The sequence below is a fragment of the Protomyctophum parallelum genome (assembly GCF_964188405.1).
Source record: "Protomyctophum parallelum genome assembly, chromosome: 4".
In the NCBI taxonomy this organism is placed as follows: Eukaryota; Metazoa; Chordata; class Actinopteri; order Myctophiformes; family Myctophidae; genus Protomyctophum; species Protomyctophum parallelum.
Genome location: NC_139700.1, coordinates 7,011,641 through 7,024,577, shown reverse-complemented (window position 1 = coordinate 7,024,577; position 12,937 = coordinate 7,011,641). Strand labels below are relative to the sequence as shown.

The 12,937-nt window shown below is 42.0% G+C and overlaps 1 protein-coding gene across 2 annotated transcripts in view; it reads left to right on the top strand.

Moving 5' to 3' along the window:
• mical2b (microtubule associated monooxygenase, calponin and LIM domain containing 2b) overlaps positions 1 to 12,937 on the top strand; it is a 67,371-nt gene that overhangs the window by 40,290 nt on the left and 14,144 nt on the right. For both annotated transcript variants that reach the window (XM_083762332.1, XM_083762333.1), the window contains exons 14-25: positions 3,781 to 3,860; positions 4,225 to 4,299; positions 4,415 to 4,555; positions 4,995 to 5,141; positions 5,307 to 5,600; positions 7,056 to 7,208; positions 7,858 to 8,409; positions 8,653 to 8,748; positions 9,021 to 9,113; positions 11,048 to 11,234; positions 11,805 to 11,878; positions 12,594 to 12,657. In XM_083762332.1, the coding sequence (XP_083618458.1) occupies positions 3,781 to 3,860; positions 4,225 to 4,299; positions 4,415 to 4,555; positions 4,995 to 5,141; positions 5,307 to 5,600; positions 7,056 to 7,208; positions 7,858 to 8,409; positions 8,653 to 8,748; positions 9,021 to 9,113; positions 11,048 to 11,234; positions 11,805 to 11,878; positions 12,594 to 12,657 (1,956 nt within the window). The remainder of the gene's footprint in view (positions 1 to 3,780; positions 3,861 to 4,224; positions 4,300 to 4,414; positions 4,556 to 4,994; positions 5,142 to 5,306; positions 5,601 to 7,055; positions 7,209 to 7,857; positions 8,410 to 8,652; positions 8,749 to 9,020; positions 9,114 to 11,047; positions 11,235 to 11,804; positions 11,879 to 12,593; positions 12,658 to 12,937) is intronic.

Here is a 12,937-nt window from a genome sequence, read left to right as displayed (position 1 = left end):
CACCTATGTGCATCTTATGTGATCTTATAATGTGAAGTGTATCGGAAATCGGGGCCGATCATGACATTTTTAAATGATCAGATCAGGAGCACAAAAATGTGATTGGGACATCCCTAGTATCAATATGATATCCATATCATGATATTAGACTGTATATTGTCCGTGATTTGGGATATTGTACTATTGTGATATTGGAGGAGTTGCATAAAAATATAATTTTCAGATGGGGAAAAATCGGTATCGGCAGATACTCAAAATTAAAATGATCTTACTAAATGTTGCTCAACAGAGAGATGATGATGTTCATAAAACCGTGGCTCTATATACAGACAATATGCTGCAGTAATGAGCAAGTTGCAAATGTTGAGTGAGAGCATGCCTGCACCAGTCTCATCAAGAAGACTGAATAGGGTTGATACAACATTGTTTAACATACAAAGAGATTGTTTCATTTGTGTGAAGGCCAGTACAAGACCAGAACATCTGACAGCCATTATGGCTGGTACTGGTACTGTATGTGTACCAGAGACTTATGGTCCTTCATGCAGCATCAGAAAGGTTGATGAAGTTGTACATCATCTGCTCCTCTCGTACCCAGATCTCTTTGTGTATGATGACAAATATACAATAATACTGGTAATATGCCGAGGCGGCAGTGCCTCAGGGATAGAGTGGCCAATAGAGCGGCTGGATGGAGAACCGTGAGGTTCGCAAGACAAATTTCAGTGTGAACTAACAATATACCGTTAGTACTATATCATACCATATTCTCAGTTCGATCCAGGGCTCCCCCAGAGTTAGACTCTGAACCCCTAATTGATCCCGATGTGCAGGTCGGTGCCTTGTATGGTTTCCTCTGCCATCGGTGTGTGACTGAATGTGTGAATGTAATGCACAATCTATGTAAAGTGCTTTGGATAAAAGCTCTATATACTGTAAATGCACCAATTTCCATTTACGGTATATAAACTCCTTGACTGTTATGATGACATACTGAAGACACTGACTCTGAGGAAGAAGATGATATTGTCTAAATACAAACCCTGGAAACATACAGCATTATAATTTGTAGAACATGGAAAGTCTGATGTTGCATGCTCTAAAAGTGTGCCCATGGGAAATGGGCACAATGAGAGAAGATGCAAATATCCAAGAAAATCCAGAACTACTACATAGACCTGCAGATATATCGATGAAGAAAACCATGGACCAGTGTCTTCAGTATGTCATAACTCTTATTTATTGAAAGTGATGACTTGTCATCACTTTCATTTATTTAAAGAAAGATGTTAACTATTTCAGTGAGATTAATAAAAGCTTTGACATAGATACTGGTCTGCTGTTCTAATTCTTTGTTTTATAGCTGCTATATTTCGTTTAGATATTTAGTGTTTTAGGTAGCATTTATGATATTTGTCATCATATGCAAAGAGATCTGGGTACGAGAGCAGCCGATGTACAACTTCATCAATCTTTCTGATGCTGCATGTGAAGGCCCTGTCTCTGGTACTCTGACCAGTGACCATGTGAAGGCCCTGTCTCTGGTACTCTGACCAGTGACCATGTGAAGGCCCTGTCCATGGTACTCTGACCAGTGACCATGTGAAGGCCCTGTCTCTGGTACTCTGACCAGTGACCATGTGAAGGCCCTGTCTCTGGTACTCTGACCAGTGACCATGTGAAGGCCCTGTCTCTGGTACTCTGACCAGTGGCCATGTGAAGGCCCTGTCTCTGGTACTCTGACCAGTGACCATGTGAAGGCCCTGTCTCTGGTACTCTGACCAGTAGTCCTGGTTTTGTCTATGAACTGATTGCAACAAGACCGCGAGGACTTTTTTGTGCTATCCCTTTTGGACTGATTGTATGACTGTACTCTGTTGCTGTTTTTACATTTATGTCTAATAAACTATTAAATCCATCAATCAATCAATCAATTGTGCTGGCCTTCCCACAAATGAAACAATATATTTGTATGTTAAACAGTGTTGTATCCTATTCAACAATGTTGTACCCTATTCAGTCTTCTTGACGAGACGGCATGCTCTCACTCTGGTCTTACTGGAGTAGTTTTCTCAACATGATACAGTATATGATGAGGAGAGGAGAGTATATTGAATTTGGGTTTGCCAGGGTTTTATGAACATCATCTCTCTGTTGAACAACAGTTAGTGTTGAAGGTCTTCTGCCGTGGGCTTTATACATTATGGGTCTTGTTTCGTGCCTTTTTCCAACTGTTTAGCAAAGATGATACAAAGATTTGGATCCAATATTCCATTTTGGTAAAAGTTTAAAGATACACTTCAGAATTTGTACAGTATCTATGTTGTGCATTGCGCGCACTATTTTTAGGCTATAGTATATGTGCAGTAACCATATTACAAGTGATACTAATTAAGTCTATTTTCCATTCTGGTGAAACAGTGTCAGGGCAGGGTTCTGCTATTGTCAGTGTAGACTACTAGACAGGCAGTAGGCTCTGTTACACTAAAGATAACTAAATGCTAGGTCACTCTCCACTCCAGTCAGCTAAATAGCTACTTGATTTGACAAGGTTCATCTCATCTTTTCACATTCCAAAATATGTGAAATGATTTTACCTGTCATTTTATGAAGAAAGCCACATACTGTAGGCAATAAGATGCAGGTGGAGCCAAATACTGTAGTGTAGTATAACTTGACTGTAACCAAATAACTCAAATAACAGAAATGAATAACTTGATTATTTATATTTATGAGGATAATATTGAGATTTGAGCTTGATGAGGGAACATCCAGGTCATGTGCTGCAACATAATAATAGTTAGTAGTTCCAATCTAGGCTTGCATATTTCTCTATTGAAGCGGCATCTATTTGTTCACAATTTCTCATTTCTCAAGTTTGAGACATTTCATACATTTTAGGGACTTCTACTCAAGTGATTTGTTTATGTTTTCCCACCCTTGATAAGTGAAGTAAAAATAAAACTAATGTGATACTGTAGATTTCATTACCGTAGTTTTATTTCCCCCCGTTTGGGACACCATATATGTTTTGTGCCATAACTCCACGATTATGCAAGCTACATTTACACAATTGGTATTGCTGGATTCAGTAGAACCTCACCTTTCCTACAAGCCATCATATGTGTTGCTATGACAATCCATTCCAGAGTCACTACAAAGTAGAGAAGACATCTACATAGATGTACAATTCCGCCTACTGTAAGTATGTGTTCAAATGACTATATCTCATATTGACATTCAGATATTGACATTCAGTCTTTTCTAGAATGTAGAGGTATGTTCTGGCTTCAAGTATGCCAAGTTTTGAACCTCTCAGAGCTTCCATTGTGAATCTACATGCCTTTAAGTGCCTCAACCACCAGACGGACAGGCTTTATTTTTAGTTTGAGGTGTATAACTTTAAATAACAATTTCACCACTTTTGCAGTAAAATATTTTTATACAAGAATCCATTTCATGTATGGGAGGCCTTAGAGATGAGGAAAAACTATGTTGTGTTTGGTCCTAACTCCGGGAGGGGTATGCCGACTTCTGGGGGCCATTGTCGCAGTACTATGTAAGCGTTTCTGGAGAAAGGTAAACGGTGTGCGCTAATGCTAATGATAGCACAGTGAGTGTGTGCAGGCCGGGGTCTACAGTGGGGAGGAATCTGATCCTCTTAAAGTGAACGCAGGTGCTGGCACAAGTTAACTACATTCATTCTACCAGCTAGCAGCACAGAAAGAATTAATGCATGGGAATACATTAAATCTGATCACTATCTTCCCTGGGTTCTAGGTTCAAGGGTGGCGGATGAGAACCGTGAGGATTATTCATCTAAATTGAACGACAACCAGCAGAGAAAGAGGATACCAAAGGTACAGTAAAAGTCTGTCATTTATTAATTCACCTCATTGTATCAATCTGCCTGGCTTTTCCTTCATTTCCTCTTTTTATCTTATAGTCCTTTTCTGACCAAGGCCTTTCTATTCATCTACTGTAACGGTTCATTATTCAACCCTATTCACTCAGTCAACTCTTGTGCATGATTAGATTAGGTAAAGCTAACAGTGAGATCAAGACTTCTTTTGTAATATCCATGTTATCTAATCATTAACATTCTGTTGATGCTGATTGTTCAACTATACGTGGATGATGATATGATTATTGACAGACAGGAGTTTATATTGTAGTGTGACATGAATAGATGCGTGTTAATTTGTTTTCGCTGTGGCACTGTAGGCACAGGATGACAATCAACTAGAAGACAATGATTCTAACAAGAGACGACGGAGAGCAAATCATTACCTCACCGAGGTTAGATACACTTAATGTTTTACATTGTGTAAACGGTTTCAATAGCATTGCAATATAAATACTGCATACTATAGCCACATGCATGCCTACTGTACCACTCTCTGTTGTTTCACAGCAATTGTCATGTCCGAGTGCACCCCCTGTGGGTGAAGAGGGAGACCTGCGGGAGAACAAAGTGCGCTCCATGGCAACCCAGCTGCTGGCCAAGTTCGAAGAGAACTCCTCGACGACGGTGGCAGCGCTCCAGCGCAGCAAGGTGAGGCACACATCTGGCACAATATGAAGGAGAGAACTCCTCGACAGCAGCAGGGCTGTGCCAACAAGGTGAGGTGCAGACATCTGCTACACTGTCAGGACCTCGTTGGGTCGTGGACACATTTTTATGGGTCCCTTTCTTATTTTGTTTCCTACATTTTGTTTTTAATTATTATTTCAAAACATTATCCAAAAAAGCAATATTTTTCATGAATTAAAATTCAATATGCGCCGCATAGTGAGCTTGTAGATCTACTAGTCTTAAGTGAGGTGTTATTTTATAGTTCCACATTTCCTTTCTACAGTCCTTTTTACTTTCAGCGTTAATTCTTCCCTATCCTTTTCCTGTCATCTTTTTGTTCTTCCGATTATCAATCATTCCTGTTTTGGCCTGTCCTGTCTCTTCCTCTCCTCTTGTTTCCTTTCCTCCTTTTCACCAGTCTGATGAGGAGGACTCATCAGATCCAGCCCTTTCCCCTCCTTCCTCTCCCACCCCCGAGGAGGATGAGATAGAAAACCCTCGATTTGCTAAGCCCAAGGACCTTCCCTGCCCCCCTCCTCCAACTCCCTCACGCCCCAAGTGGCAGGTATGATGATCCCAGTTGAGATCGGTATGATCCCAGTTTTGCAGGTTATTATACATTATTCGTATAGTTTATTTCACTATTACACTTGACCTCTTGTTCTTCAATCGGCTATCCTTCTTCTGTCCTCCTTTCCTCTCCTTGTTTTCCCTTTTTCTGTATTCTCAGCCCTCTATCTATCTTCGCCTGTTGGAAGATCCCAGTGCTGTGGCACAGTCAATCAGCCCTTGGTATTCCCCTGAGGTCGATCCTCCTTCAGAGACTTGTTACATCAGTTGCCCTTTGTCCTGCTACTCTAAAAGCCTTTTAAGCTCATCCCGCTCTCCGAGCCCTAATGCTGCGGAACAATACCACCCAAAATGCACCTCTCGTAACCTCTCCGTGAACAATTTGTCTGCCTCCTCACTGACGGGATCAGGATATGAGCGTCTGTCTGAGAAAGGGGAAGAAGCTATCAGCCAGGTGAACTGGTGCCCTGTCTGTTTGTCTGTCTGTCATATCATACTTATTATATTAATATGTAACATGCACAATTCCCCAATCACTTATAGAACAAGCACGCAACACAAATTTAAGAAAGCTCCTTATTTTGGTCTAAACTCTTTGTCACCTTAAAAGGAATACATTACACCAAATTGTTGTGAAAGGAGCTATTGGGCTGGTACATTTACGATCTGATACATCTGTGCAGGGGTGGACTGGCCACAGGACGTACCAGGCATATGCCCGGTGGGCCGACCCTCTCGTGGGCCGGTCTGGGCCAAATGTTAAATTAGTTGTCTGTTGGTTGTGTATCATTTGTGTTGTACCTTAAATGTGGTGGTGTTAAGGCCTTGTATTTCAAGTATTTGTATGTGCCTCGACCCGAAAAGAGTATTTGCATGCTGGTTGTGTTGGGCCAGTCTGGGTCAAATTCCGCAAACATGTCTGGGCTGAATTATTGTCTCAGTCCAGCCCTGCATCTGTGGTAACATTTGTAACTTGTGATTGGAGCCCTGCGGATGTTACATGCTTAGGAATAAGATTGTGAAAACATACTAGCTATGTATGACTGCAGAAACATTCCTCTTGAGAAACTGATTTCAAGCTTGCTTTAAGACGATTTAATACACCATCGAGCCTTCTGTGCCATTTCTGCTTTAGCCAAGCTGCTTTCATAGACACTGAGAACTACTCAACACAGAAACTATTGTTATCCAAGTGCCATAGGGTTTACAGTCATAATCTATGTTCTACACAGTGACTGATACTCAGTTGCAAAGATGCATCTAGGTAGGAAGCATTTTTAGGAAATACGACTGTTTGGAAATGTCCCATTAATCTAAATATATAATTATATCCATTATGTGGTGAAATTTCAAGGAAACTTGAATTGGTTCCGTACCGTGGCTACATAATATCCCTTAAGATTAAGCCAGGGACTTGTGCATCTGGGTTTATTATTTTTTTATTAAGCCTTAAATCTTTCAAATTAAATAGAATTACAATTCAAAACAAAAGCCCCAAAGCATCATCATCATCCATGAAAACACTTTATCTGTATAGTCCGTTCATCTCTAGTGCATGAGAGGCTTGATAACCATGGAAACCGGAGGCACAGCTGCATCAAATTAGTCACATGGCTATCTGGGAACCCATTGGCCAAACAAAGTAAAAACCGCGCCCTCAACAGTCTAATCTGGAGACTAGGGGATGTGCCTTAGATGCCAAGGTGCTACATTTCTTAACGTTTAACTTTTTCAATATGAACGGTAGTTCTCAGGCGAGGGGAGAAGAATGCTTTCATTCATACATTTTCTGTAGTGATGTTTAGTTTATTTGAGACATGAGATTCTATTTCTGTGAAGTAAGCTGTTCATTTCCAGTCCTTTTTTCATTCTGACTTTCCTTCCTTTCCATTCCTTTCCTTCCCTCCAGGGTAAACCCCAGCATTTGTCAGCTAAAGACTTCAGTAGGAGGAGTATAAAAGATAGAGCTGTACTCCTCTGCTCAATGTTCCCTGACTCTGACAACCCCTCTGTCCCTGCCCGACTCTCTCCTCTTCCTTGTCTCTCTACTACACCACCGCTGGTAAATCTTACCTGCTTTCCTTCCAAGGCTTTGGCTTTTTGGGTGTGGTGTAGGGGCGTGTGTAGAGGCTATTAGCCCAGTGTTAATCCATGTATGTACCATTAGTGATTAATTACCAGTCTGAGCACTTGGCAGTGGATAGAATGTAGTTTGAGTTTTTTTCCCGTTGTTGTGTTACCAACTTGGTTGGTAGCACAACAATGTGAAACAGCTGGTGCTAATGATTTTGTTTATGAGCAACAGCTCTATTCCAAATCCTTCATTACATAAAGCTGCTTATGTAATGTACCGTAGTCTAAAATGTGATGGGTTGTTTTGTTTATGAGCAACAGCTCTATTCCCAAACCTTCATTACATAAAGCTGCTGTGATGGGTTGTTTTGAAAGATCCCGCTGTGAGATTTATTACAATGAATCTCATAAAACCAGCCATTCACATAATGTAGGCCTAAACATTGTTAAATCAAGTTAGATGCCTTTGCTGTTGACCAATAATTTAAGCACTGTAGTCTGCGTTTACCCCCAATTAACACACCTAATCCCCCAGCCTCATTTCATTAGTTCTATTTCTCTCCTATTTTCATTCCTTTACTTTATTTCAGCCTGTCTTCCAGGTCTAACTGTGCCCTTATATTTCTCTTCCTATCTAGGCAGAACTATCCATCTCTCCCCCTCTCCCCTCTCCCTCCCCATCTATCAGGGTTGGCCCTGTGATCCACCCTGTCCCGGAACCCTCAACCCACGCCTGTTTCTCTGCCTTCGTCCTTGACTCTCCTGAGCACAAAGACGAGGACCAGAAATCCTCCGCCACTCTCTCCTCTGACTCTCACTGTGAGAAGGCGCACAAAATCTCCACTCTTCTCCTTCCTTCTCCCCTGTGCAACAACAAAACCTCCTCTCGGCTCCATTCGTCTTTTTCTGAGGAGAGCAAGCACATTTCTTCTCCCTCCTCTGACTGTGAAAATGGATGCAGAAATGTTTCTCCTCTCCCTGCTCCTCGGACAGAAAAGGAACAGGGTCAGAAATTATTCCCTTGCGTGTCTGCCTCCCCGATTTACAGGAACCTGCAAATTAAGGCGGATGACTGTACTCGGGATGAGGCTCAGGTCAATTGTGAGAAAAAACAGGAGAAAGTCCTTGAAAAGACTCAAAAACAAATGAATGATGATGATGCACTTAAGAGTGAAATCAGCCACCAGAAGGTAAAACTTGCCACCTGAATGACATCATGAATTTGTTACAATTGCATGTTGGTTTGGTCAGTCAGCTAGCAGAAAGTATAATCCAATATAACTATGATTAATCATGTGCAGTATGTGATACTGTAGTTATCGCAGAATTGGCTGACCACAAATAAGCCTTATGTCATAGTTGTATGCGCTGATGTTACAATCCAGTGTAATGTGGTATGACTGCACAAAGGCAATTCTCTCCTCTCTTTTCAGTGCAATGGGAGCAGTGCTCTAGAAAGCCTATTAAGCTTAAAGTCTATTAAGCGCTCTGAAAGTTGTCCGACTGGAGCTTCGACGTACTGTAAAGAGGTACTAGTCCATGCCATAAGTCGCATGACGGTGTTGCACCCCGAAAATAGTTAATTTATAACCTGTTGTGGATGCAATGCATTGAGCTTTTAGATCAGCTATTTTCAGCGTGTGACGCCATCATACGACTACGAGAGGGCATACATTAGGCTGAACACAGTTTAAGTCATTATTGCCATCTTCTTTCCCAACTGATTTTTCATGTCTTCATATGTTTTTTTTTCCTTCCTTCCTCTCACCTCTTTCGCCTCTTTCCCTGCTGTTAACATTAGCGTACAGTAGGGAAGGTGGCATCTTTCATAGATGCTAGAGCTCAGAAACTGGCCATCCTTTATGAGACAGACCACAGGCCTAATGCAACGCCGGTAAGCTGCATGTGGATGTTAAGGAGGGCCAACTGACCTGCATCCCCTCTGTGTGAGAAAACATTATTATAAAATGCGGCAGAAACCAAGAAAGAACTTCTATCTCTTATATAAGTTCTCTTATATCGCACACTTTCACCACCCAAAATTGAAAGGCTCAGATTATTAGGCTTTACAGACCAGGAACACCCATCATTTTATACCAATGATATACCAGTGATACATACTGTATCACTCTTACTTCTTGCCATCACGTTAACACCAGGAGACCCACCTGTTTGAACTGATTGGCAGTTTTCTTTGGGGAATAAGCATTTTCACTGCTTTTTAATGCTTCAAGGCTTCTTCACATTGGACTAAACCTACTCATTGTCTCCACCAGGCCGAAGGCATGGGGTGAGAGTATGTTTTGCACTCCGTCCGTCCGTGTGTCCGTGTGTCCGTCCGTGTGTGTGTGTGTGTGTGTGTCTGTCCGTGAGCAGCTAATCTCGGCCACCGTTAACCCGGTCATGCCAAATTTTGCACACACACTCACTGGATGCCAACGATGAACCTCTGCCCCAAACTTTCCAGAACGGCCTGTTATAGCGCCACCAGGAGGCCGCTTTGTGCAAAACAAGTTTTTGCACAGTACACCTACAGATTTTGTCCAAACATTGCGCAAATTGGTACACAGTCTCTCTAGAGCCATTCAACGAAACCTGTCTTTCAGATTTCTCAGACTCCATCCTGATTGGTTAAGATTGGCTTCCAAAGTTCACAGGAGTGCTCAGTTTCAAACAAAATGCTGCAAATCATGAACACATCGCGTGATTTCCGTGTAATTGTGCACCCACATTCCCACTAGGCAGAGGACGAAATGCCACATGAACAATTTCAACTCAGCCTCAAGGTGGCGCTATAACTGGCCGAAAAGTGTTTTTACCTCTAACTGCACGGATCTGTGGATAACTTTGTATGCCAACTCCCTAGAGGCCAAGGAAAAACCTTTGCCTGGAATTTTTCACATCTGCTCATCCTGGTGGAGACCTGTGCCCAGAAGGGCACTTTTTCTAGTTTGACTCTGATATACTGGAGCATACAGCATCGTAAGAGAACACAATTGGACACCATTAGCTGATGTGAAATAGTTGAAGCACCATACCACCGTCAATACTTTCAATATCTACTAACGTGTACATAAACAGACCATTGTTCCTTTTTATGGCAGATTTTTATACATTTTGCCATTCATTTAAATGTTACTGAACCTAGCTGAATCGGTGTTGGCTGAATGTAATTGCATGGTTACGTCAGGGGCTTTTGAATTTTGTTCATAATTCAAATCAATCTATGCTTTGAAATGCTTTAAAATGCATTCATAATGTACCGTAACTTCGGCCCGAAGGAGCCATAAAGTTCACTGTGTTGAATTACCTTCCAGTAACTTAAACGTATTTGCAACCATAGCCATTGAATGAAATCCAATGGCTTCCTCTGTGAAGTGCATACAATAACCTGTTCTTTGGTTTGGGGTCTTATTTTCCATCTCAAAATACAGTCTGTTAATCATGACAATTTACTATATGGGTCCTTTTTTAAATGTTGCTTTTCTGGTTGCAACCGCTGGCCAGCCACACAAACTGACTTTACAGGTTCATCCTGCCCTGCCAAGGACACATGTAGGCACAGACGGGTGTTTTTAACTTACAGTAGGCCTTGGAAGGTCTGAAACGGCCTGAAACGTTACCACTTCAGTAAAATAGAGCAGAAAATGGTGTGCAGATTTTTCTACTTTATTTGATCCAGCACCCAGCCTATATAGGTACATAGAAGTGCGTGTTCTTTTTGGCCGTTTGGTCAGCCTCCTCTAGCACTTTATACTGCGAATCCCCCCGTCCTCGTCACCACTATAGCGTCTGTCTCCTGACTGGTCTTCCTTCTCCTCCCTCCAGTGTGTGGTGCGTAAAGACCTCTCGTCTGGGCTGGGTGGGAGTGACATCTGCCACTTCTGCACCAAGCGTGTGTACGTGATGGAGAGGCTCGGCGCCGACGGCTACTTCTTCCACAGAGAGTGTTTCCGCTGTGACGTCTGCAAATGCACACTGCGTCTCGGGGGACACGCCTTCGACTCGCATCATGGTACCGCTTGTTTTTTTATGACAGCCAATACATTTATCGATCTTAACCCATTCTGACCTGAGATCAGATTCATACGAGGTTTCCACTGTACACACACTGGTCTGATGAACCCATTCTGACCTGAGATCAGATTCTAAAAATGTCAGTCGTTCTTCGATTTAAAAAAAATAGCAGACCTACAAGCTCGTAGCGCGCCACTCGGTGGCGCGCTATGAGCTTGTAGATCTGCTATTTTTCAATAGCTAAAGCACGACATGATGCTAATACCAAAATGGGTTCCCGTTCAGAATGGGTTAACCATAGTTTTGTATGTAGGACCTCTCTGATGCCATATTATTTATGCATTAACTTAAATTTGAGATTTCCATACCATACATTGAACTTTATTGAGCTAATTTTAACTTGAAAAATTAATAAAATATACATAGATTTTTCCCATTTCCAGTTTTCCCCAAAAGTAAAGCAATATAACTAGCAATTGTTTAATGGATTAATAGATGGCAGCTGTGCTATTTTATATTTATATATTGTATAATTGTTTGATCTACTTTTCCCTGTTTATGTTCACAGGGAAGTTCTACTGCAAGGTGCATTATGCTCAGCGCAAACCTAGTCCTCAACTTGGCAAGTTCAGGAGAAGAATGGTAAGCTACAGTGCAGCCATTACTACCCAGCAACAAGAACACTTCATATTTTAAGTTAAACACAGTATTCTTTGTATAGTAGTTTGTGCACAATACAAACTTTTCATGCACAATGATGCTCAAACATAATGCACCAAATAACAGCAATGTCAAATGGTTGATGAATATGTCACTAATGCTGCGTTCACATGGGCAGATGCAAAGATGCAGTCTAGCCAGCTAGTACATGAAGCTACAAAGCAAATCCGATGTTTGTAGCTGCTGCAAAACCTACAACAGCTACAAATCACAAAACAACTTGAGCTAGTTTGAACTTCAGCTACAAAGATAGATACAAAGCTACATATTGTACACTGTGTAGCTTTGCATCTCTGAATCTTTTGCATCTGCCAGTGTGAATGCAGCATTCACCCGTACTGTTGAAAGATTCAGAAATGTGGTTGGTTGTGAATCAGTTTTGACTTTAACTGAGATTCTTTTAACCACTTTCAATCTGGCATCCCTATTTTGGGCCTGTCATTTTAGGCAAATATTTTCAGAAATGTTGTTTTTTAAACTATGATTTTATAGATGTACAAGCTCACAATGAGTTGCAAGCTGGTAGATTTGCTATTTGTGCCAGGTGATACCATAGCACGATTAAGTATTTTATCGGTCTATGTTGGAATAGTGGTTAAATCAATATCTTACTATGCATAAAACTCCTCTGCTTTAGGGTGACCAGGTGGACGGCGGCGGTTACTTTCCGGCGGACGGCCTGCAGATCCAGCCCCCAGCAGGTACCCTGGTTTCATTGCTTAGGCGAGGCCTGAGCTGGCCGAGGCGCGCTGTCCGCGCTGTGTGTGTTGTGTGGCCACGACGGCTGTCGGGGAGTGTGTGTGAGTTTGTGGCGGCGGCGTGCGCCCACCTGCGGTGCCGCTCCGAGGACTATGAGTTCCTGTATGTGCTGATGAGCCTGGGGCTTCCTCTGCTCGGCATGATGCATGAGCTTCCAGGGCAGATTTACCACGAGAGCCAGCGGGTCCAGCAGCAGCCCTCTGTTGCTCTCAGGTTTACCTA